The 25,964-nt window shown below is 41.4% G+C and overlaps 1 protein-coding gene across 1 annotated transcript; it reads right to left on the bottom strand.

Annotated features, from left to right (window-relative positions):
* Positions 1-22,104: 22,104 nt before the first annotated feature.
* nkx6-1 (NK6 homeobox 1) lies at positions 22,105-25,749 on the bottom strand. Its single transcript, XM_021602809.3, has 3 exons — positions 24,632-25,749; positions 24,095-24,267; positions 22,105-23,161 (listed from the first exon to the last, which is right to left on the bottom strand). The coding sequence occupies exons 1-3, from the start codon at positions 25,182-25,184 to the stop codon at positions 22,916-22,918; spliced, it is 972 nt and encodes a 323-aa protein (XP_021458484.1). The 5' UTR covers positions 25,185-25,749; the 3' UTR covers positions 22,105-22,915.
* Positions 25,750-25,964: the final 215 nt, after the last annotated feature.

Genomic DNA, 25,964 nt, shown 5'->3' with positions numbered 1-25,964 from the left:
ATCCAAACAGCTGTGGGTCAACACAGACTCTCCAGTATTTAACTATTGCCTGAAACACCAGCCAAAGCATGTAAAACACTCATTTCACTCTCTTTTGTCTGAGCAGGGTTGTTTTTTTATAGCGTCTCCATTGGTCCATGTTTTAAAGGACCCTGGGTTGAATGACGCGTATGGACCCTTCAGATTTACAACTGGAGAATGTAATGTTGCTCTGCCTGCCGTCGGTCAGGAAAGACTAGCTCTGCCTGTGACTGCTGGCCATTCTACAGAATTGATTAACCCGAATATGTATTTTTGATAAAAGGCAGGGGCACTTATAGTAATAAGTATTTCAGATCAAATGAAATAGTTCATGTTCTCAAGAAAGTAAACAAGCATATTTCATTGTCAGTGGTAGATAATGTGATATGGGGATATACTACGATGTCATAAGGTGCTGATGCTTACACATTCATGCAGAAATGCTTGTGTACAGCCAATCAGCTCCAGCGGATGCAAATGGATTCTGTGATTGTGAAAAGAAAGATTCTTAGATGGTCGACAGCGTATGCCTCAGGATAGGGTTTCAGCCATGGGAATCTAGTTCATCATCGGGCTCAGTTAAACTTGTGTGTCCTGCCTCACCATTTTTCGAGGCCACATCACAAACAGGTCTCAGCGGACAGCTGAAGCCTCACAAGCAGCGAGAAAAGAAAAAGTCAATTAAACTTTGATGAAAACTCAATTCACATAGGAATGTGTGGGTGTGCGTGTGCGTGTGTGTGCATTCATGTGTTGGAAAGAATGGCGATGCGGGTGCTAAAACAGTATTTGATATAGCACGGTTATGCTGAAGACCGACTCGGCACAAATGTCTTGAGTCAAACCAATGGGCGGATCGATACTTCTTAAGCACAACCACGCAAAATGAAAGCACTTTTAAGGGCTGAGGAGACTGCTCTGCCACTGCAATCTGTATCGAAGGCAAGATTGACTGTTCAAGAGGCTTCACTATGTGGGTAATCAATGGGGGTAGGGGTTGGGATGCAATGATTAACTCTATGCGGGGGTTCCTTAGGCTGCCCTGAGGATGTCTGGGACTCTGGTAATGCTATAGGAAGACACACAATCCTTAAACAAAAGGCGCTGTGTAAGGGATGAGTACATACTATTGATATGTCTCCTCATTATATCTCTATACCTCATTTATGGGCATAGGTACTGTAGCCCACACCTTGTGTACTTACTACAATATGATTAATTCACACCACATACACAGTGGTGCTGAAGCATGCTAAGTATAGTATGTACTAGGCTATATGGCAGTATTATGATGTTAATGGCCGGCCAGTTTCTAACCATGTAAATTGATGTTATGCATACGTAAGGCAATAGCTAGAGTGTCTCTGAATCAGCTAATCTGACAATCAACAGGTATTCGTGGGTTTGTTTGTTCTCAGCCGCTCGTCAGATCATCTGCAGCATTAATTTGCTGCTGGCCTTCTGTTGACAAAAGCAAACGGATGACATTCAAAGAGACACAGCGCACAGCCATGTTGGGGAGAAACCCCACTGTTGACCTTGGCCAGATGGGATTTACCGCAACACTGGCTACCAGTAGTGGTAGACATGATGGATTATTGTAATGATCACCTCAACGGCCTCTTTGTCATGTTTAAATGGCAATACATTTTACCAGGAAGAGGGCAATTTAACAACTTGAGGCTGAAAAAGAAAGTGATCCTGTTTGCGGTGCACATCAAACATGTGTCATTAAGGATGCACAGGTTAGAGTTCTGCTGACACGCAGCGAAGGGAAGGTGGATTCAAACAGACTCAGCTCCCTTTCAGGTAGCCCCTGTTCAGCTAGAGGTTTGTGGTAAACGCTAAGATACACCTTCTCAGACAACTGAACCGAATAAAGAGCTTCCTTCAGAGTTGCACCTATAACAATCTAAGGACTAGGGCTATGTTTAACCATGTGTTTCTGGCCCTGTGTATCTGTCTGTTGTAATACGTTTAAACGGCATGTCAAACAATACACCCACCACGCTGACAAATGTTACTGAGAGAATTCCACTAGTCTACGGCCAGTTGCCCCTCTAGTTAGTGAGATATTCAGCCTTGTCCTAAGACTCTGATAAGGCTATCGTAATGGTGAGAAACACTGCAGTTGGTGTCCGTGGTAGTCAATATATCCAGCGTTCAACGCCACAGGTCTCCCATCTGCCTTATCTACTACCCTCCTAGTCTCTCTCTCACACACAAGTGATTCAGTGTCCAAATCTAATCCTGCCAGCCAGAGCAATCGTCATTGTCACATCTATCATGAGAAACTTGGTCAATGATGTCTGGTTCCCACGCAATCGGAACTGAAATGAGTGAAATATCTTTAGATTCCCATGATTCATCAGCTCTCAAGTTGAAGCACTCCGACACATTGCTAATCATATTCTTGAGAGAGAACTATTTGTGCATCAGTTAATTGCCTGATTTTCAAACCTATTGTGATGATCTAATATGATTACGGTAGAATATTTTCACCTTGGCGTCTCAACCCCATTACTGAGAACAACAACCAGGCGACGGATGCAAGAGGATGGAGGGACAAGGAGTTTTGAAGACATTCTCTTTCCCCAGCAGGAAGACAGGATGACAAGGAAAGGGAGTGAGCAAGACAGGTTCATCTATTTGGAGACAGAGTCTATAACAACATGTAAATGAAGTAGCCTGTGCCAACACTCCACTACTTTCTCTCTATCATGAATAAATATTAGTGGTTCTCACTCTCCCTCCAGCTTGTGGGTGCTTGTTCTCCTCACAAAGCCATTTCTGGCATCACATTCCATGTTGCTATACTGAGCGTCTTTATTAAAACAGTGGAAAAGTAGAAACGGGAGGGCTGTCCTGTTATCAAAGAGCGGGTTGGATGGTAAACACAAAGTCATTAACCTCTGACCTCGCTCGATCACAGGCTGGGGGATGGTGATCTCCTCATCCCACTGTTTGAAAAGGAGATTCCCAGGAGCTTTGGGAGGTTTCAGAAAGAAATGGGCTCATCAAATTGGCTTTACCTTCACAGTGATAATGACAGTTGTTAACCTGTATAAATCTCCATTCATGTTTGTAATGTGCTCGGGAGAGTCCACTCACCGCAAATACAATGTATGACCTATATCCACAGGGAAAAGAGCAGGAAATTAAATCAATTAAAAGAAAAACAATATATTTGGTTAATCATCATGACAGTTTCCCAATGACTATTGAGATCAAATGGAGAGAGAAGCCATGGGAGTCATGGTAATGTATCCCTCACATATGGTAAGACAAGGAAGATGAGGCGGGGGGCGACAACCTAATGAAACTCTGAGCACCGTGCGGTGCCATGGCTAAACAGGCTAGCAGCGTTTGAGGAGTTGATTTGAGCGGTGTCTCCGGTGACAGACTGCTGTCTCCTTGGCGGTGAGCTTTAAATGGTTTCTCTGTCAGGGGGAATGGAGGGGATAAACTGCACTCTCCAATCCCCAGACCCATTTAGGGAGCAGATGAAAAGACAGACGGACAGGCAATACATGTTCCTCCTCTTTTATTCAGCGCCAGCCAGCTGATAAACAAAACAGCAAATATCCAGTGCATTTCTGACAGCCACTTTTCACCTGCCACTCCACATAAAGAGACAAGCGGCCTCCAAATGCTCATGTCTTTTTTCTCTATCACTGTCACTCACACGTTAGCCTTCCAAACTCTCTTTCTCTCCCGCTCTCTCTCTCTCTCTCTCTCTGCCTCTCCCTCATTCTCTGCCTCTCCCTCTTCCTCTGCCTCTCCTTCTTTCTCTGCATCTCTCGCTCTAAACCTCTCTCTCTGTATTTGATGGCACAGTGACAGAGGATTAATTCAAGTCAACTGCTGAAAATAATGATTGTATTATGGGAACCGTAATCATTATTTGGAACATGATTAAATATGTCTGCGTCTATAGACTCAGGCCTGTGTGATTTATGTATTTGTTTAGTCAATAGTCTAATGGAAATTATGCCATTAATTATGGATGGTGGTGTCAGAGTGCTGCTGGGAAAGAACGACAGAACAAGGCCCTCTGGTTCACATGGCAGATGTAAGACGACCAATCAGCGGTTTGGGGAATTCCTCAGTCCCAGAATCCAGCTCTCTCTCTCTCTATCTACTGTTCTTTATCACCCTTTTATTCTCTCACACACATACTCTCTCTCATTCTCTCTCTCATCTCTGTACTGTACAATGTCTCTGGTCCCTGGTTCCTGGCTCTTGTTCCTCATTCATCCTATGTGACTGAAAGGTCTCGTTAAGCTGATAGAAACATGATGCTCTGCTCTTGTTAAAATAATGAAATAAGTAATCTCTTGTTGAGCTGGTGAAATACCAGTTGGTGAAATATAACCGTTGTGGTGGCAAGGGAGAGCCCTTAGCATGAGAGAACTAAAAAATAACTTGCGTCGGGTTTCATTGATTGATTGGCAGATTGGTCTTAATCTCATCGATCTCAAACAGGTATTATCATACATTATTTACACTCTCTCACCTATCTTACCCCATCTCCATTCTCTCTCTCTCTCTCTGTCACTCTTTCTCTGAGGGATGCACGGTCAGCCTGTGGTCTCACTGGGAGGTCAGGGGTGGTCCACAGTCCCTGGTCAAGCTTCCCAGAAGTAATTTCCATTTTAATGTCACACTTCTAATCTATCAAAGATGTGATGTACATGACACAAAGGGTTTAAGTGCTCTTCATAAATCACAGGGCCCCCTGCACTTTCACCTGGGTAGTCATCAGAATTACCCCTCATATCTCACTATCTGTTGCCCCTTGTGTAGTAACACTATTGGCCAGGCCACAACTGACTGCCTCCGAGGCATTGGAAGTGTGTGAGGATACCTCACTGTCAAAACGCCATTCATTTACACCCCTGTGATAGAGGATACAGTATAAGACACACCCTCGTCCACTTCCCCTCGCCTTATGCCCTTGTGGGAATCCCCGTCTCCATCTTGGACAAAAGGTCCAAACGATTAGCCAAACAGGGAAGTTCGTAATGTAAGCCCCTCGGCCCTCATTTTTGATCGAGTTTGCGAGTGAACAATTACGTTCACTTCGGGGGCCTGAATCGCACCATTAATTCAATTTGCGATGATCGCTAAGAAAAATCTGCCGAAACTTAAAACCTCAACGTCAATATGGATAAGTCAACATACAAAGTAAAAACGAATGGTTCTAAATTGTGCTACTACTGCACAAATACATCTCGTAAAAGTAATTATGTTTTGTTTGGTTATTGTAGAAATAAAACACTTTCCTTCTTCAGAAGTTCCAGCTGGGCAGGCTAACGTTATTCAGCTAATTCATTTGCTAGCGATCATGCAGTGGGCGTGTATTAATAATGATATAGTTAATATAAGTAGACATTGTTATATAAATATTCATACACATAGCTCATATAAACAAAGACATTCCGTCGTAAGAACACATACACCCAGCCATAAGACTGACCCCCTCTTCCTTATATAAACACACATCTCATCTCCCTCTAACTGGCCGGTCCCAAGAGCAAAGAACTTTTGCTGTGCACCAATGGGGCCCGCTCTGGCTAGAGCAAGGCCCGCCTCCAACCTCCGACCAGTCAAGAAGACCGAAACGACAAGACTCCACCTACTTTATCCTATGTATAAAAATGTATGTAACCATTGTATAGGCCTCTTTTTCACCTGGCTCCTTGCCGAGTTATGTGAACTAGGTCCGTGCACGTAAAACTGCGGGACAAGATATCTCTGACTCATTAAAACTGTCTTTTGTTACAACTGAAATCCACTCTGTCCAGCGTCCGTGATTTGGTCTCAACTCTCCAGTATTTGAACACTAACAACATGCAATGCAATTATTGCAATTATTGACTGTAGCGCATATAAAGCACCCATGCTGCACCCATGCTGAAATGCTGCTGAAAACGCATTAATCGCGGGATGAACTCGCGGGATGAACTAGTGACGAATTTCCGGGCAAGTGTAAGTTTAAACCGTCCCCTCGCCCATACCCGGGCGCGAACCAGGGACCTTCTACACACATCAACAACTGACACCTACGAAGCGTCGTTACCCATCGCTCCACAAAAGCCACGGCCCTTGCAAAGGGGAACTACTACTTCAAGGTCTCAGAGCAAGTGACGTCACTGATTGAAACGCTATTTAGCGCCCACGCTAACTAAGCTAGCGCCCACGCTAACCCACGATGATTATTTATATGGCCCATAATGATGACAACACATAATATTCTTGGGTTGTTGATGTCGATCTTAATATTATTTATACTATTTCTTTCAAGTTGAGATCTGTCACATGCGAAAGCAGCCTCACTGGCTGCCCCAGGAGCATTTGTTATTATTTTCATTTTTGAGGAAATTAGAATCCAGCATAGTGGTTTAAAAAAATATTCTGCTGCTCTATTGCGTGAAATTATGTTCGATGACGGCAGATGGGAAAAACAGTGCTTATTGTTTGAAGTAACATATCGCAAACGGACGTGGCAGTTTGACCGCTATGGATTCCAGCTTTAAGCAAATAAGTATTAGCTATTTTCTAGGGCAAATAATGATGATCTATTTAATGACTTTACATTGGGATTAAGACATTCCCCATGATGGGGATTCCATCCAGAGGTTGTTATGTGGGTTGAGTTTATGTTCAGCTACGAGCCCATATGGACCGCGGTCTGGTTTAGCTGCTGCGCACACCACACGCTGCACATGCAGCCAGTGTCTGGTGACCGGGTAAGTGGATGTCTGGTGCTCCACGTACCGTCATTTTTCCCTGTCATAGCGCCGCGAGAGAGAGCGAGCGAGGGGGGCAGCAACCTTGGCGTGAAATGTTGATATTTCACAAACAAAATGATGTTTTCAACATTGTGAGAGATGGGTGGTGGTTCCAGTGGCTGCCCTTCCCTCATGCCTGACGCGGGTTATTAATGCGCTCCAGTAACTGTTAATTTCACTTTGGAGAAGTGATTTATGGCTAGACGGAGAGGAGAGGCATAATCTAATTGAGATCAGAATGGCTGTTTCTCACACAGTCACGCCTGCACCCTCCAGATGGGGCACCATGATTAATGCATAATGAGCAAATAATCCATGAAATTAATAAAAAAAAACTATTCTTCAATCACTTGCCTCTCTTCATGGTAGAAAATAATAAATACAAATAGAAATGAGTGTTTTTGTCATTTTTTCTGAATAATACTTTCTCTCTTGTTTTTTTACACACTTCAGAGGAGATCAGCGGGACAATCAATGGAGAGGAACAGCATAATCAATCTGAGATTGGCTTGTCTGTCTCTACACTTGGTTTATATCACAATAAGGAGGTGCTGGACCATTAATGTCTTCATCTACATGTCTGCATCTCTCGAACCACAAGACAGAGAGAACTGTGTCAACGTGTGGAAATGCCAAGCACTATCACAAGCACTCAAACAAGAACTCAACGTCAAATCAAATTCACAGGTGCTGAAACAACTTCATCCTCCATGGCTTTGGTGGATGTTTTTCTCCTTGGCAGTGTGAAACAGGATGTCAAATACACACAGCAATCACTGATTCTCAAAGAATCGGACACCAAAAAAAAAAACGTGTTTTATGAGGCTGTGCGATCGATAAAATGGAATGAAAGAAGCAGAGAAGTGGATATGGACCAGACGACCTGACCCTCTGGATAGGGACCAGACTACCTGACCCTCTCCTCTCCCCTTAGTTCTTGCTCTCTCTCGATCCTTCCAGGGTAATGCCCTGGACAAAAGATTAGATGAAAGCAGGACAAGTGTTAACCTATGGGTTGAGGGGTTGAGGGGACAAAATGCAAAACGAAGCATAAAGCATATTACATTTACACAGATATCCTCAATTAGCCTTAAATGGACAGAGAATTCTGCCTCGGAAATCACCATTAGTCTATCCAGAGAATCGGATGTGACCTGTTTAAGTATACTTAAAAAGATGAATGCTCTGTGAAAAGGGACCATGGTAAAAGGAGTGGACCCTTCATCGATTGACAAAACCATAACGTTTTCATTTTAAAATAGCCACAGCTTATCTGTCAAAATGATCCATAATACTAAATGCTGACACCATTCTACAGAATATCCTGTATTGATTTTAGGATCCATCTTTCTGCATTATAACCCACCATGGACACACTAAAGTGCACCTCTTGAACAGCATATTTACCATTATTTGATTGATGCCTCATCATTGAAAGGGGCCATGGGGACATAAGAGTTCTTGTATGGGGTTAAACTTGTTTAATTGGTAATGAAGTGTGGGTTGAACCTGGAAGGGCTGAGAAAGTCTCTTTGTGTTATTACATCACACTGTTTATTTGCCTAGCAGGACTCTTTCCCATTCTGACCTGCATAGCTTACATTTCACACATAACCCATTTATACAGCTGCAGCAGAGTGCCTTGGAGGGCCACAGAGCTGGACACTCACTCCCAACAGCTGAGGGAGTTTGTGTACAGATTTATATGGTTCAAACCCACACTTTACATCATGTGAGAAGTGGCTCATATACATCAAGTTGCGTTTTCTTGTATGGTCTAAATGCATGTTTAACAACAGAATCTGTGTCACATTAGCTATTGAGTATTATCTAAATTGTTCAATTGTGTTTTTTTTCCTCGAAAGACGATCAAACACAGCTCCTAAAACGACAATATTCACTTTTTTAATAATATAGAATCATTCAAATATCGGTAGAAATATACACATATTTAGATTTCCAGGCACTAAAGTGCATGATCCCTTGCCTCCCTCAAGTCCTGAGGCTATTTTCAAGTCATCAGATTCAGTTGAAAAGATATCCCAAGGGGGAGGAAAGATTTCAATTTACTTAGATAGCAGCTCTGTGCTTCCCTCTCAATAAATACCTGAGGATTGGATTGGACACACTTAAAGTCATTGGCTGTAAATGAGAGAGACTGTGAGGTCACCAGACTTTATAGACCCATTATAATCTGCCTGAGAGTGACCCGGTGAAGAAATTGCTTAGAACATGTGAAGTATTGCTTTGTGGGGACTGTGGATTGCTTTGCTTTTAACACTCCTGTCGTCGTTCCCCGCAAACATATACAGCAAACTGAATTATTTAAGGTCATTGTCACATTAATTATCGCAGTGTGGGTCCAATGTATTGAACCAGCCTAAACACCTCCTCTCTGGTCTGGGTAGCTCTGAATGACCAATTGATAGATTGATTGCTCCATCTATACAGCTCCTAACTATGCTGATGTTCTGCCGTGTTCTACATGTTGCTGATTGGCAGCTTTGAGTATTTCTGTGGTACAAAAACCAATGAAATGTCTCTGATTCTCATGAGTCAGCGTGTCACAGTTGCAGATCATTCCAGGAGATCCATGCTGTTTGCAACACGGTTTGAAGTTTTGGTCTGTCTATTGATCAATAAGTCAACAGCACCACTCCAATAACTCTGGAAAGCTCATTCTGCATTTAATTCTTAGTACTAATTGCTTTGTGTCCCACTGTGCCTTTATTATGGACCTACTGTATTTTAATAGAGAATAGAGGTAACTTAAAGTTAGATTATGTGTATGTGTGTGTGTGTGTGTGTGTGTGTGCGTGCGTGCGTGCGTGCGTGCGTGCGTGCATGCGTGCGTGTGTTTTCCCTGAGTCTTGGGTCTTCTGGAAGGAAAATGGATTGATCCTTAAGTATGTAATTCTATAATGGTTTACTTTAAGAATGTCTGGCTGGCCTGCTTCTGCTTCTCCCTATGCCATTATCATTATAATTTGTTTATCATTATATTATAAATTCCTCATCTGTCCTTAAGTTGGTATGGAAATCAAATGACCAATTCTATAAATACAGCCCCTGCCTCATATACTTTCATTGCACTCCTTATTCCATGTGACGTATACTCTATTTCTTACTGAATTCAGGAATTAAGTAGAAAGCAATGAAGCAGCCCTCCATTAAACATAAATAAATATAAAATGATCTGTCCATTGAAAGACGACACGGGCTGTAATTAAATACAGAAACATTCCACAGAGACCTCTTTCACTCGCAAGACCAACAGACCAATGTGCTGTGTTGTTTCTTTTTTCATTCACATTCTATATTTAGCTTATTTTGTAAAGATCTTAAGTTTATAAGACAATGTAACATTTATATTAAACTTACTTTGCCAGTACTCAACAAAAGTAGTGCCATACATAACCCTTCAGTGGGCTCCTCGGAGGAGGGAGGGGAGGACCATCTAACTCAGTGAATTTCATAAACATTTGACTAGTGAAACATTTACAAAGCTATCCTTTTTAGATAAAACCATACTAACTTATATTCACATCAAGAAATAACTGAATAAAACACACTGTTTTACAATGAAGGTCAACAGTAGCCTCACACCAGGGAGGCTCCTCAGAGGAGGAATGGAAGGATCATCATCCATCGTGAATTTTCAAAAATTAAAATAGTGAAACATTACAAAAGTTAGCCTTTTTAGATGAAACGATAATAAATATTTTCACGTCACCAAATAATTGATTAATACACACTGTTTTAGAATGAAGGTCTACAGTAGCCTTAACAGCACTCTGTAGGGTAGCACCATGGTGTAGCGGTTAGCTTCTGTCCTCCTCTGGGTACATTGACTTCAATACAAAACCTAGGAGGCTCATGGTTCTCACCCCCTTCCATAGACTTACATAGTAATTATGACAATTTATGGAGGACATCCTCCAACCTATTAGAGCTCTTGGTCAGCATGACATGCTATCCACCCAATCAAAGGATCATAAAATGAATCTAGTACTGAAAGCATAAGCTACAGCTAGCTAGCTAGAGAGCAGAGAGAGATAGGGAGAGCTATATTTCATCATATTTTATTCTTCTTAGTTTACCTTTCACTTACTTAGCTAGGTAATGCAGCTAATTTAGCCTACTCAACAACCTGACTCAAACAGTGAGGAACACTGAAACTCTTTCAAGTCAAGGTAAGCTTTCGGTTTTATTAAGGTATTGCCACCGGGGCCTGCCTGTGTAACTGTTAAACTGCTTGCTGTACACTGTCCTGCGTGATTGTACACATGGATTGGATTGTGTGTTTACTAACACGTTAGTTCTAGTTTATTGACTATAACATTAATATGGTGACAACTATGCTGTAGGCTGTGTAGAGGTTAGCGGTTATGGTATGAAGGTTTGGCTTGGAGATGTTATTGCGCCTTGTCACAGACAGCTGTTGTGTTGTGCTGTGAAGTCCACAAGTGAAGGGAACGGCAGATCGCGTAGATGTGAGCAAAGTGATGGTGCTGTACACGGCTGCTATGAAAATGAACTGTGTGTGCGAGTGATCAGATGCACGCAAGAGTGTTCAAGGCGATATTGAATGTGTCACTCTCTGTCACCTTGACTTCTCCAATTTGTCTTATTCACCTCATGATGGGGATACAGCAAATTCTAGTTTAATATATAGTAGCCTAAACATATCAATGTTAAATTGAGCTGGGTGAATGGAATATGAATGACAGTCATCCAATATGCTGTAATAGAAATAAGGCCATGCTCATAAAAAATGTTTTTTGTCATCCCTAATCTTGAATGGCACCAACCGCCACTTTAACCCTTCCAATGACTTTCCCAGTGTATATCTGTAGTAGGTGACAGTCAGCTAGGATCCCATGTTGAGTTTGTGAGATGGGGGCTGGTGATGGGCAGAGAGAGGAGTTATCAACCCCCTCTTTAACATCCTACAAAGCTGTGAGACAAATTGTGACAAATTGGTATTTTTCCTCTTTATAGGATTACAAAAGGGCCCCTAACGGGCGTCTCCATGGGCCAGAACCAGCAGACAGCAGCAGCAGCAGCAGGGAGGGAGACACGGGCTGTTAATGAACAAAGAGGCTCAGGGAATTAGCTGCCAACTGCTGTCAGGGTCAGTCCCCTCCTTACCCTGCAGCCAGACCAGGCCATACGGCGACACCTCAGGACAACTGACAACCTCTGATCCTTGACAACCTGACGTGCAATGGTACATTAATGCTGGTAATGCTGTTACTGAGGTATACTCTTATGATATTGACTTGAGGAGTAAAAGTATTGCAATGATGTCATAAAGATTTAGAGGATGTTGTTAAGTGACCGTTTACATTTTTGACAGGTTTTGGCCTTTGGATATTTTGAGAATAAATAAATTAGATAAATGAACAGGCACCTGTGAATTTGTATCTAGATATTGAGTAAAAAGTAGCAATTAAATCTATCCTCAGTAAGTCAGTAAGTGAGTAGGTTAACAGAGCAGGATTGAGATGGTGGCCTAGTTTCTGCCACAAGCTTGAGAGACCTGCAGGGCCGTGCATCCCTGAGAATAGACAGGAGCTGTGTCTGTTTGCTTGTTGTTTGTGCTGGGAGAGAGGGAGGTGAGAGAGAGGCAAGATCCCGTAAGCCTGATGCATCACCTCACACACAGGAAAAGGGCCTTACAGCATATGGACCTGATTCTGCCTGGGAAAGTTACTATACATGATAGAAACGTGTCACTATTTCCCTATTTCTCTCTCAAACAGAGAACATCCTTCTGTAATGAAATAATACAGCATCATGGAGGCTTATTTCTAGTTACAGCACAGAACATGTGACCACATCTAGCTACAGATCATTTGTTAAGGTTTGCTGGTCAATGATACCAGAGATAGTGGAAAGACTAGTGAATGAATGTGATCATATGCCCCTATCCTCATTCCTCTCATACATGAGGAGGGAAAAGCTGCAGGCCCCATTAGCCTAGATACCTCAGAGAGTATACTAAAGACCACAGCCAAGCCCAGTGCTTTTTTTCTCTCTCTGTATGTACAGAGGAACAATTGCTATTGGTCTTTATCAACAAAGTCATTTGGGCTTGCAGTTGATTTTCGAAAATGCAAAGCCGAATCAACTTCACGGATCTCTCTAGTGTCCTTCCCGCCCACACGTTGACACACAAACACAACACACCGTACACCAAAAGGATATGCGTCACTGTTTCTGTAACTGCAAGAGAAGCACGACTTTCCCAACTTTCCCTCGCCACTCCCCTGGCACACGACTAGGTCCGCACATATCCATATTAGAATCGGATTGTTCTTTGTTGTCTGTTGAACCTTTCACTACAATCTCTTCCCTGACCTTGCCATCTCCACCAGAGGCCTGCGCAGCCCGGTCCAACCTGCACTCCGCCTTGTTTGGTTTATTGACTGACCACAGCACCTCCACTGGGTTAAATGGGCTTTCATTTTTTATTGGCAGGCCAATGACTGAGGAGTTTTGTTGAAGCTCTTACGAGTTTAACAGCTCGGGGCATCAATGTGTGTTTTATTGGCTCTCGTAAAAATAAAACGAAATGAAATAAAAATGTAAAGAACAACAGTCAGGAGCGGGACATGCCATGACGTCCACTGAGAACAAACAGACAGAGAGGACATGGGGCTTACACTAGGTGATGACTTACAACAGGAATACACAGCTGCTGTTGATATACTGTATATGCTGATGTATCTACAATTCATACCTTAAACGACATGCGTAACAACTGAATATGCACTTTGTGTGAAAACATTGTGTTACAATGCCACCATTACCATCTTACAAAACCATATCATATTTTACACATTCTTCCGTTTTTTACAAAAGGTACACTATACTGAGCACTTCAAGTGCTTAACAGAGGAGTGGCTTTACCTGGGTACCATTAACCATCTGACAACAAACCCCTTTCCATTACTGCTACTTGGTCTGAGAAAACTGTCCCCACCTAAATGACCACTCTGACCAGAGTGAGGGGTCATAGAAGCACAGTGTCAGATGAGGTCATCCCAAGTCCTCACAGAAAGAGCCTTTACTACGTCAGGTCAGGCCTGAACCAAGGTCCACAGCACCAGTGATCTCACTCTGACCTCTGAGTGAGAGGGCCACACAGAGAGAGTGAGAGTGGTTGGTTACCCAGGCAACTGGCACAGCTGAGAGTCCTCTGAGATACCTCCTGGGCTCCTGTAGTGTTTTCCCTATCTATCTGACAGGCAGCCTGACAATAAATAAGTATATGAAAGATGAGGAAGGAGGGAGAGCACAATAACCTGCTGAACTTGAGAGCCTCTTATCATTGATTATGGAAATGTCTCTCCCGGTGAACTGGGGTATTATGAGTCTTAAGTATTGATTAAACACAACAGAGAAAATACTTTGGCAGTTAAATCAGAGTTTTATTCAATTAGCCTCTCCCCCTCAACGCACGAAATCACCACTGTTAAAAAGGATTTCATTTTTTGTGTATACACTATGTTGTCTTGAAAATGAAATGAAATGCCCAGCAATGTTAATGTCAGGTGACCTTGGGGCGGGTTGTTTGACCTTTGCCCTTTGACACTGGGGAGCGTCTGGAGCAGTAGTCATGAGGGTCGCAGGAAGGAGAGCCAGGTCAGGACCATGCACTTAAGTACCCCTCTCTCCTTGGTCCGGCCTGATTTGGCATAGACAGACGTCCTATGATTTGGCATTCAGATCAATAGATTCTCCCAGATTGACTTCATAAGTACATCATAAGAAGCATTTTAGATATTAGCGCTTTACAAAGTGAGGCTGTCTGGAGTTCATGCTCCTGCCTCTCACTTAAGCTTTCACCAGAGCAATAAACTCTGAGAACATATGGGTGAATCGTCCACATTTACAATGAGTCGCCAAAAAATATAACATCGTCTCCACCCCAGGTTCAATAACATAGTGGAGGTGTTTAGAGGCAATGGTTTCAATTCCATTTTCATCCTGAAAATTCCATTACTTGCTGCAATGACTTATTCACAGTAAAGGGATTTTAAAGACATTAGCCCAATAATACATTTGGGACAGAGTGAATTTCTGGGGGAAAGTTTTAAAATCACTATTTTCAAATGCAGTTACTCATGCAGACGCGACAACCTTGGGACCACAGACAAATTACTAATCTGAGCAATCCTCTAAAACCAACCAAATGCATCTTGAATGAGACGTGAACCCCTTATTCCCCCCAAAACATCACTGGTCACAGTAAAGCAACATCAGATGTGATCATAATATTACTGTGGCTACAGAGGATGTTCACCTTTTCATCATTTATCATACAGACCTAATATTTAATGCTGCTTCCCCCAAACGCACCAATAGTCACAATGAAAACGCTGTCAATGGCCACATGTGTCACAGCAACACCGCGGTTGCTATTGAATGAGCCGTCTACAGCAATGGAGTGATGGGCATGAGCAGAGACACCCCTCGAAACACATTTGGGTAATATGGGGGGGGGGGGGGGGGGGGGGGGGGGGGGCACTTCCCTGTTTATCACGTGATGCATTTGCCGGATGGGAAGGGGGGCCTACGACGACGGCCGTGGGAGGGACATTATGTACATATTTCCTATTTCCCAGGCTGCATTTGTCAAAACACAGGATGTGTATAGAAGCTAATGATCCACATGAAATTAATGACTCCATAAAAAAGAGAAATCCACCATTCACACAGCCATGACAGGATCTTGGGACTTTGATAAACCGTTAAATGACAGATAATCAGGGGGTGGGGCATCTCATCATCAGGCCATATAAGTCAGAGAACACATGCTGTGAAGCTATTCTGGGGGTTACATACAACGATCTTCTTAGAACAACACATGCTAAATCACTGAAACTCCATCACCAATTGCAGTACAGTTGGGCTGGGTCATGCCATTTGATAGGTTAACTGAGCCTCAATCATTATGTACTGTATATGAAACAAGAAAAGAGCAGTCTTATGACAGCATGGTGTGAGCATTAAAACAGACAGACAGAAGGTAAACGTTCCCGACCTGGACTCCTCCAGCACGACTTAGCAACTACTGCTATAAAATAACACCTCCCATTAACAACGCCAAACTGGGAACTCTACACGTAAGCTTTTACCCATTATTCAACCTACACCAACCAGTGGACACTTTCCCTCCCTTCCTACCTTCTCTATACCTAGAGCCTATACACTCCATATCCCGCAACACACTGCTGCTTTAATTTCATTAGGGGCATAACACATTCTGAATGCACTTCATCACCTTTTTACTGCCTCCTTAATTCATTACCCTCAATATACTTTGTGCTGGCAATAACTCCACCTTGGTGAGTGAGGGCTATGCATCCTACGTCGGGGATCCAGACCCAAATGAATGTATAATCAGGCTTTGATTTCCAAGGCAGGCTAAGGCCTCCTCAGACAGCCAGGGCGCAATCTATTACTTCACTGCCATTTTCCTAAGTGTCTGCACCCCACCATGACCCTGCCACTTTATCTGTAGGTTTTTATTTTCAGAGTGCATGCTGTCCATGTGTTACTGTAATAGTTGCTATAATTCTTGAGCAACAGGGCTCGTGTTTTATTGTTCCTGAGCAAAAAAAGAAGGAAGAATGCATTTTATTAAAACCCCTTTGCAATACATTAATGGGCTGACACTGATGTATTTGCATAGAGATGAATTATACTGGGCCGGCTTGACGTGACTTTTAAAATATGATTGAAGAGGTTATTATTGCTGCACTATGATACGTATTAACAGGTTATTTTAGCACGGCTAGTGCTAATAAAATTCAGAACAAAATACTTGGGTGATGAGGGCAGGTTTTTCCACAGCCAGAGTCTACTGAAGGTGCTCATTGTGTCATTACTTAGCCCAGTCTTACCCTTGCCCTCCTTCCCCTACTCCAAAGCAGGAGAAATGACACAGTCTTTCACCAAGCAGCGAGCGTCTGCGCAGAGCCCTTTGAATAAGGCCATAACAAACTTTAGCCTCCTCATCAATCACAGCAGTTTGTGTCCCTTTTTTAATAAGAAACAACATTGCAGCAATGGGAAGCTGTGCACCGACAGAACAAAGTGAGAATTTGTTATTACTAGTACACGTACACAATATCCCCATAAGATAACCTTTTTGGGTTCCATGTAGAACCCCCTGTGGAAAGGGTTCTACATGGAACCCAAAGGGGTTCTACCTGGAACCAAAAAGGGTTCTTCATAGGGTTCTCCTATAGCACCTTTTTTCTAAGTTTGTACAGTCACTGTGCTGGTGTCTCTGTGTAAGGATTAGGCTGAAGTGTGGTTATAATCATGTTTACACAAAACTCTATATTTGAGCATCTACATCTGTTCATAAGCCTGTGAAGAAGCGGTGGCATTGACCGAAGCACAGAGGAGAGACATCATTAGAGGAGATTATCTCAGAATAAATAGTTGAGAGAACCTCCCCCCCAGGGTGTCTTCCCCAAAAACAGAGTCAGGGGACAGTCGGGGAACATGGTGACAACACCACAAAGCCTAAAGACGGTAGATTTTATCTGACTGACCAAATACACACACACACTCACAACACCAGGTAAATTCTTCTAGATTCCAGAAGCACCTGACACCTGCATAAACCCTCATCCACTGTAGGATCAAGTTAATCATCAACATAAGTTGTAATTTATTTGCTCAAGCAGACAGAGCAATTAACATTTACTTTATTTCCAGGCCCTATGGGCCACTGATTACTACGCTCACTGAGCAGTGTAACACTGCAAGAATGAATTAGTTACATTCTTATGGAACGAGGTGCAATCAGAGCTCTAGACCACACAAAGTTTTTATTCAAGCATAAATGGGAAGAAACAGGGGAGAAGTTACAACATAAAGAAGGGAATCAGTCTCTAATGTGAACACTGTGAAAAGCCCCTGTTCTGTTCCTCTCTGACAGTCAATTACTGTGTGGCCGGATAGGTTTTCATAATGGGGGCTCCCAAGGCGCTCCTTATCACAAGCCTCCAAACGGGAGAGGGGAGAGATAAGGCTGCAGGCAAATGTGAGCCACAATTCACAGTGTGGGATCTACAGTCCCCTTTGACACATGTCGTTGTGCGTAATCTCTTGTAGTACATGGTCAACTGAGAGCCCCATCAATGGGCTCTTTATAAAGATAGCCGGGTAAGGCTAACACATTAGTTGCACCACTAAATAGCTAATTATTTTGGCCAGTTGGGAATTCAACAGGCAGGGATATGAAGACAGAGTTAAAAACCTTCAACTGTATTGTATATTTGAGGTATTATGATGAATCCATTTGGGGGTTTTGTTGAACCTCAGCAACACTTTCCTAAAAACATGTTATTTTCAACACCATGCAGTTAGTCATCCTGCCATTACATTGCTCCAAGCTAAATGTTTTTGAAGACAAAATACCACAAATTCACTATGTGGCATAAGAATAACACTATTGTATATAACAGTGTACATGAAGGGATGAGGCATAGCGAGACTGTGCACGTGAGACAGTGCAAATGCCCTTTTTAGAAGCAGGGTATTTATTTCTCTACTAATTAACCTCTCCTCCAGGATGTGTTTCATGTGGGAAGCTGGAGACTCCGTAGCATCTGGGTAGATGTAGCAGAATAGCTGTGGTTGGCAGAATGGTGTAGGTGAGCGTTGTCAGCGAGCATGCTGGCTGGCAGTCTGGCAGAGCAGTTGGTCAACAGATGCTGCTGCCAGTCCCCGAGGAACACCACCCACATTCTCCACACCTGGAACTCACAGAACTAGTCTTCTCCGCACCTGGAACCCACAGAACCAAAGTACTCCACACCTGGAAACCACCGAACCAGTGTTCTCCAGACCTGGGTTCAAAATGTTTTTGATTATTTATTATTTACATACTTACTTTCTGTGTATTTGAGTATCTTCAAATATGTCCCGAATCAACTACTTCTATTGAAGTATTTTAAAATAATTCCCTATAAATAGCCAACTATTTGAAAGTATTTTCAAATACTTATTTCAAATACTATTTTCAAATACCTGGGTTAAATGCATGCGAGTGTACTTGCGTATATAAGTATTATTTTAAAGATACATTTCAATATTCAACTAGGCCAACTTGTTTCTTCAAATAAAACACATCTAAATACTTTGAAAGTAATTGAAATACCCTAAATAATATAGGTCTGGTGGTACCCACAATGCAAACCAATGAACCAGTATTCACTAGGCCTACACCTGGAATCCACAGAACCAGTGTTATCTGGTGCATCAACAAATAGTATTTTCCCCCAAATAAAACAATCTGTGCTAAAAAAAAAATCCCATCTTATCAAAATCTCACAAGAATAAAATTACCAGTGTTAGAATATTGTGGCCTTATGAAAACAACATGAAAACCATGTCCAGTGATAACCACTGTTGTTGTTGCTTCTCAGCATAACTCCATTTCTGTCATCAAACATGCACTCTTTAGATCTCACCCAGAGTGAGTCTGTATTTAATTCCTCATTCAAAATCCATTTGAAGAGGTGGACGGGACAAAGCCCATGTTGAGTGCTTTTGGTGCTGACTGATATTATAGCACAGGCAGCAAATTGAAAAGCAGCCGCTAAGAATGACAAGTAGCACACAATGCAGTGGCTGCACTGACCCCTGTGGCAGTGTGAGATGCCAGTTATATGGAGGAGCTATCCCCAAACGCCATGACTTGACATCGCCATACCGCCCCCAATCTGAAATACTTCCATTGAGTGTGGCCACTGAAAAGGACCTAGCTACTCAATGTAATAATAATGGAGTAGGTAGACATCATATGGCCGTGTGGGAACACTAACTCTAACCCTATAAAGGTGTGAGATAATTGAACATTTTTTAAAATTGTATTATTTATAGCTGGTATAAAATATACTGTCCTTAAGTTTCCAAACCCTTATTGCATGCGATGCGTTTTAATGTCCTGAACGAGTATCGGGGCTCTTAACTTTAAAAAAAAACACGGCCAGAAGATACTATCGTCATTAGGCGCTAAAGGTAGTGAGCGTCCATGAATGGACTAGGTTGGAGTTAGTTTCCCTTATTGGGATGGATGCCTTTAAGGAACTAATCCCAGTTTTGTGCTAGAGAGATTCATGTTCACTGCAAGTGTGAACAAAATCAGCATGGGAGCAATAGGAGGAACCGAGTAAAAAGGCTACAAGTTAAATATAGCCTTTTTCATAAAACAAAAAAGTATAATATGGTAAGCATTTTACTCCAGTACACATAGAAAATGCATTCCAGTCATATTGGCATAGCCTACAAACATGATGCTCTGTATAGGACTATAGGATCGACAATAGCCTACAGTGGGCCTATTGCCCAAATATCTAACTTGAACGGGTCGGATGTTTCACGTGTTCATGATCTTGTCATTTGACGATCACATAATTTCTGTGAAAATATAAAAACATGCTTACCTGTGCAGTTTTCATTCGACTTTTCCGCCACTGCGACCGGACAGCTATAAAAAAACGTTTAAACCCTGAAGAGGCTACGCTGTGCACTGTGCAACATGAAGGTCGGAACTATTACGCTCCTGTTATGCCCTAGTGCGGTCTATAAATGGCATCAAATATATCGCCTATAGGCTGAATTAGTAGGCTAAAAAATTGCTAATGACGTTCGAAAATATGCCACAATAATATTTATAATGTGAGACATACAAATCCTCATTGTCAGCTGTTGTTCTCCATCATTGCATACTTTTAACAATTAACTTCATGTTAATTGCAGACTTGAGACAAAATGGCAGATCAAAATGTATTTATTGAAATCCTGCAGTTGTAGTTGTGCTACATATTCAAAGAGAAAGTGGACAGAAAAAGTGGTCAACCAAAATATACTGCCACCACATTTTTAACATGATGTTAATTGAGAAAGTTACTTAGTAGGTTATAGCCTGAATCTCAAATGGTTATACAAATAGCAGCCTCTACTGGCACGCATTGGCCTACCTTTCAAGTCCATAAACTACATCCATAAACTACAGGTCCTTCTGTCTGGTAGCAGATATTTCGTATAGGTTTACATCAGAGTAACTAACCATTTCTGCACTCGAAATCATATCTAACTGAGAGACATCGTTGTGTTCTTTCAGTTTCCTGAACTTACTTTTATTTCAAACTGTTCATTGTATCTATGTAGGTTGCTATTAAGACTACCATATTGCAAATGTACAATAAAATTGCCGATTAGATAAAAAATTAGCATTTATCTCTATGCCTAGTCTATATAAATTAGACCAAATGTTGATGACAATATCACATACTCTTCTCAATAGGCTAAAGTCTTAAATCTAGCATTTACTAACAGTGAGTCTCTCCAAAAATGACTTGGCAAATGCCTCAATTTACTTATATCCACATCTGATAAATTAAATATTTACTAGCGCTGTGAATCGGTTGAGTGATTTCCAATTTTAAAAGAACATGCTGATGTAATCATGCGAATCTGAAGACACATAGACACTGCGGAGAGATTTCTAGATTCTTCGACAGATAAATTAATTATGAACTTTTCAGGCCATGTTTTAACTGTCTGTGACTGTTGGAATATTCTGCCCATCGACTGTATCTTCACACCATCGCACGATGAACAATTTCAGCCAGATAGACAATTATAATTCATTAATATCGGCGTCAGACGATACTATGAACGCAAGTCCACACTAGTTGTACCGTCTGGGGTCTAAGCTTACTTATTCGATTCGATATTCAAAAATCTATTCTATGATCCAGTAATCTAGGGAAAGAGTGCAGAATAATTTTTATAAAAGCACTGCAAAGTGAATACTGTTATTGATTTACTATAAATTATTATTATTATTATTATTATAGCGTGGTTATAGGCCTACAACAATAGATGTGCATATTGCTGGTGCTATATCATAGCAAGGAAACGTGGCATGACATCACCAGCAATAATAATAATAATAACAATAATAATGATTCATATATTCACTGTTTACATAAACAAATATACAACTTTACGCTGCCCTGCAAAGAGAGATTACCCCTACATTAAGATGAATAGTAACAGTGTCTCAAATCCTGTTTATATCTTCAAATGTCTTTCGTTAATGTACACAAATAGAATGTAGGCCTATAGGTAGATAAAATAAAACTAAATTAAATAAATCCCCCTATGCTTCTTCCATTATGTTCTACATTAGCTTAATGCTGCCGAGAACAACATTTAATTGTTTTATGTCCAGAGTAAAGCAACGTTCATGCATTTTATCTTTTATTAAATAAAAGTGCATTACATATGAACCTGCGGTAACGTTAGGCCTACACATTTATGCAGGATTCAATCACTGTTACAAACTTAAAACATTATATAAATTAAGTAACATGTGGGGGGGAAAAACATTTTACCATTAGGGAGACAAACAGTATTCATGTATATTACAAATTTACTTCAATTGTGTCACAACCAGTATTTTTTTACACGTAAAATATGTGGCTAATTTCGTTTCATTTTTTTTCTTATACTCGGTATACAAAGGCAATAGGTTTAGGTAAGCTTGTTCTGATATTGTTTCGGAGTCCATAAAGGTTGAAAATTGGGTCCTATAAACAGGTGTATCTTATTACTTCACTATGAAATGTAATGTAAATTTCTAATTTCAAAAACTAAAGGAAAATGAAGATGAGAATATAGGCTACGCTTTTAACAATTGACAAAGCTATAACAATGTCAGACGTCAGAACTGAGCAGAAGAGACTCAGCAGTGCTTGATACAAAAAAAAATGTTTTTTTTACACATAAATATTCACAGTAATATAATTTCTATTTAATACAACTCACGTTTCTATTTACATGTAAGTACCATCTTCTTAATGCTGAAACTTCTATAAATTGAAGAGTCCATGTTTTGGCCAATGATCCAGACTACAAAATAGCGGTCTATTCCTTTGATCTGGCATGCGTCCTCCGTCCTCGTGCAAATTTATTAATTTCAAAACTTGGACGAGAAAAGGGAGAACCTGCACCAGTTCCACTTTGAAATGTTGCGTCAAAAGTCGTTCCCCCTTGTCTGTCTACGAACTGTCGTTTTCTGACGTATGAATAAGGAGTGAGGAGTTTGGTTTGTGTTTTTTCAGTAGTTGTGTTATTTTCTCGTCGTCTGAGTTAGGGTCCAACGGCTTGTTATAATCATCATCATCATCTTCGTTCTCCGAAGCCCCTTTCAGCCTCTCGGTCTCAGAATCCTGCTTCTTCTTTGCCGAAGCCATCTCAGCCGCGTGCCGTTTTCTCCATTTAGTTCTTCGGTTTTGAAACCACACCTAAAAAGTTGATATTCATTGATTACATGCAAATAAAGAACCTCTTAATCTATTGCAAAGATATTGATTAACAAGCATCAGACATAATTTGCATATCATTTATGTAGCCTGGGCCTACAAACGTTGCTGATATGCCAAATGAAAAGGGCATATGCCTAGGTCACGTGAAGTCACCACATGTCCAAATAATAGTAGGTTATATTTCATTCTAATCGTTCGTTTAGAAAAATTGACAAAATCTTTTTCTAAAGAGAAAATATAGGTTTAATTTGCGTCCATCCATGTTGTTGGCAAACATCTACATGCTGCCCTGCACTGCAAAACGTTGCTACCATTATTTACTCATTTGCATGACAAAAATTAACAAAATGCTTCGTTAAATTGTAGTTTACTTTATTAATAATTTATTAAATATACATACTAATATTTTAGAAATATTTATAGTCGTGCCTATAACAACAATTAGGCCTATTTGGCGATTCATTCATATGAAATGCAATAGACAGTCATTTCTATTTAGATTCGTTGACCGCTGTTATTCGACTGACAGTGTAGGCTATATCTTTCTATTTAGGAATATTGAAACGAAAGACAAACCATTGTCTAAAATACACGAGGCACTTCAACTGACAGTGTAGGCTATATCTTTCTATTTAGGAATATTGAAACGAAAGACAAACCATTGTCTAAAATACACGAGGCACTTCAACTGACAGTGTAGGCTATATCTTTCTATTTAGGAATGTTGAAACGAAAGACAAACCATTGAGGCACTGAGAAATGTTCACATTGAGAAATGTTCAAATTGAGTAGCACTCTACAAGAGGCTAGTGTGCTCCCCTTTAGTTGCAGGTTAACTACAGGCTACTTATCAAACAATATTATTATGCATATTGTTGGATTTTATAAAGACTATTTCAGAATATGTCTTACCTTCACTTGGCTCTCTGTCATTCCCAACGAGTAGGCCAGTCGTGCTCGCTCTGGCCCAGCGAGGTATTTCGTTTGTTCAAAAGTCTTTTCCAGGGCAAAGATTTGTTGTCCAGAGAAGGTGGGACGTGTATGTTTTCTTTTTCCATCTTTGTCGAGCAGTACAGAATTCTGATCTGAAAATGTAAAACATAAAGCATCTAGTCCATTAAACTAAATGTAGCCTATTGATAGAATATGCCAATAGTAGGCTATTTAATATGTATATGATATTAGAATAGGCCTAATGTTAGCATGTTCTCATATGATATCATAATCAATTGAATTTGAGCTGTTATAATATAAACTTTTGTTCGGGACATTATAATAATGCACATTGCAGCTAGACATTCAAGTCAGATCAGCTTCGGTTTTTAGGAATAAATACCATAGGCTACTGGGGAATTATTAATAACCCCTGTAGCCTATACATTAACTATAAAAAATAAAATCAGTTAAATTGAAGTTCAGATAGCTCAAAAACGTGGACTAGTTACTTACGGGGTGAACATGCGAATCTGGCGTCTCTCCAGTGTGGGCTTTGCATGACTCCTGGCCAGAATATCGGGGTCCTGCCTGGAAGGTCTGTCAACGGCTTGGGGTAGCGAGCCACTGCCACTGCTGCAGCGCTGGGGCTGAAGTAGAGCCCATGGGGTGGCGGGGGGCTCAAGCTACTGAAGCGGGGCATTCCGGACAAGATTCCGGCAGAAGAGGACGCAGCAACGGCAGCAGCAGCTCCTGGGGAAAGGATCGAGGGACGACTGAGGATGTCGTTTATTCCATGAGGTGTTCCTAGCGCGCTGCATTGATGGGGGGATCCGAGAGATGACATTCCGGAGGATGGTTTGATCCCCGGTGAGGACACCGGGATGCCACCGGGGTTTGGAGAGGTGGCAGTAGGTGAGGTAGAAGAGGCCGGCCCGGTGGAAGATAACGGGTAGGCTGGGTAGAGTGGGGTCTTCATCTCCGCCATGCTATGCAGAGCTGCTAAAGGTGGGGTGCTTAAGAGGAAAGCGCTCTGTCTGGACCCGTCCATCTGTCCCACGGCTAACATAACCGAGAATAGGTAAATGCGACGGTTTGGTCAACAACAAAAATACCCGCAATGCTCACGCTCTCAAGTGATAATGCAAAGTTTTTCTCATTAAACAGACAGAATAATACAAGTTTCCTTGGAGGTAGGCCTATATTAGCCCAACTTCAACATTTGCAAACTGAGCGCCTGAAAAATTGTCTCTAAAATGAAAATGTCGTGTTTTAAAACGAAACCATGCTAGACGAAATCCCAGATTAATTTAGCCGAGATCCAATACCCATTATTACAGGGATAACTCCGCTTCTTCAACCTTGCAAATCTTGAGAATAAAGTCGTTCAAATAGGATGAATTTCCCACGTCGTCCTCGCTAACTTGGACAGACTGCTTTAGAGATGATATAACTGAATATTTGAAATCTATTGATAAAACGCCACCATTTCTTTCCGATGCACAAGACGATCATTGAGATAATAAAACATTATCATCACTTTCCGCTGTCTTTTACCGCAAAAGTAAAAACTTTGAGAGTAGAAAACAGAAAGTAGACGGGGTGTTTCTGTTGCGATTGGGTAACCCAACGGTGACGTAGTCGGTGTGTCAAGCGTGAGCGCCAACAGGATTTAGGAGTGTGTCCTCATTGGCTCTCCATCATAGCTTTGATTTGCACATTAAAAGAGTTGCCACCCGACCCACTATTAGCCTAAACACAAAAGCAACAGAATCAATCCAGTCAATTCTAGATCTACTTTTTAGATAAAGGGACATCTGCATGTGCTCATCATGTGACATAGCCTAGT

This window comes from Oncorhynchus mykiss, chromosome 5, assembly GCF_057628025.1.
Source record: "Oncorhynchus mykiss isolate SJ-2025 chromosome 5, ASM5762802v1, whole genome shotgun sequence".
NCBI lineage: Eukaryota > Metazoa > Chordata > Actinopteri > Salmoniformes > Salmonidae > Oncorhynchus > Oncorhynchus mykiss.
The sequence above is the reverse complement of the archived record's forward strand: the minus strand, read 5'-3'. Positions and strand labels throughout refer to the sequence as shown.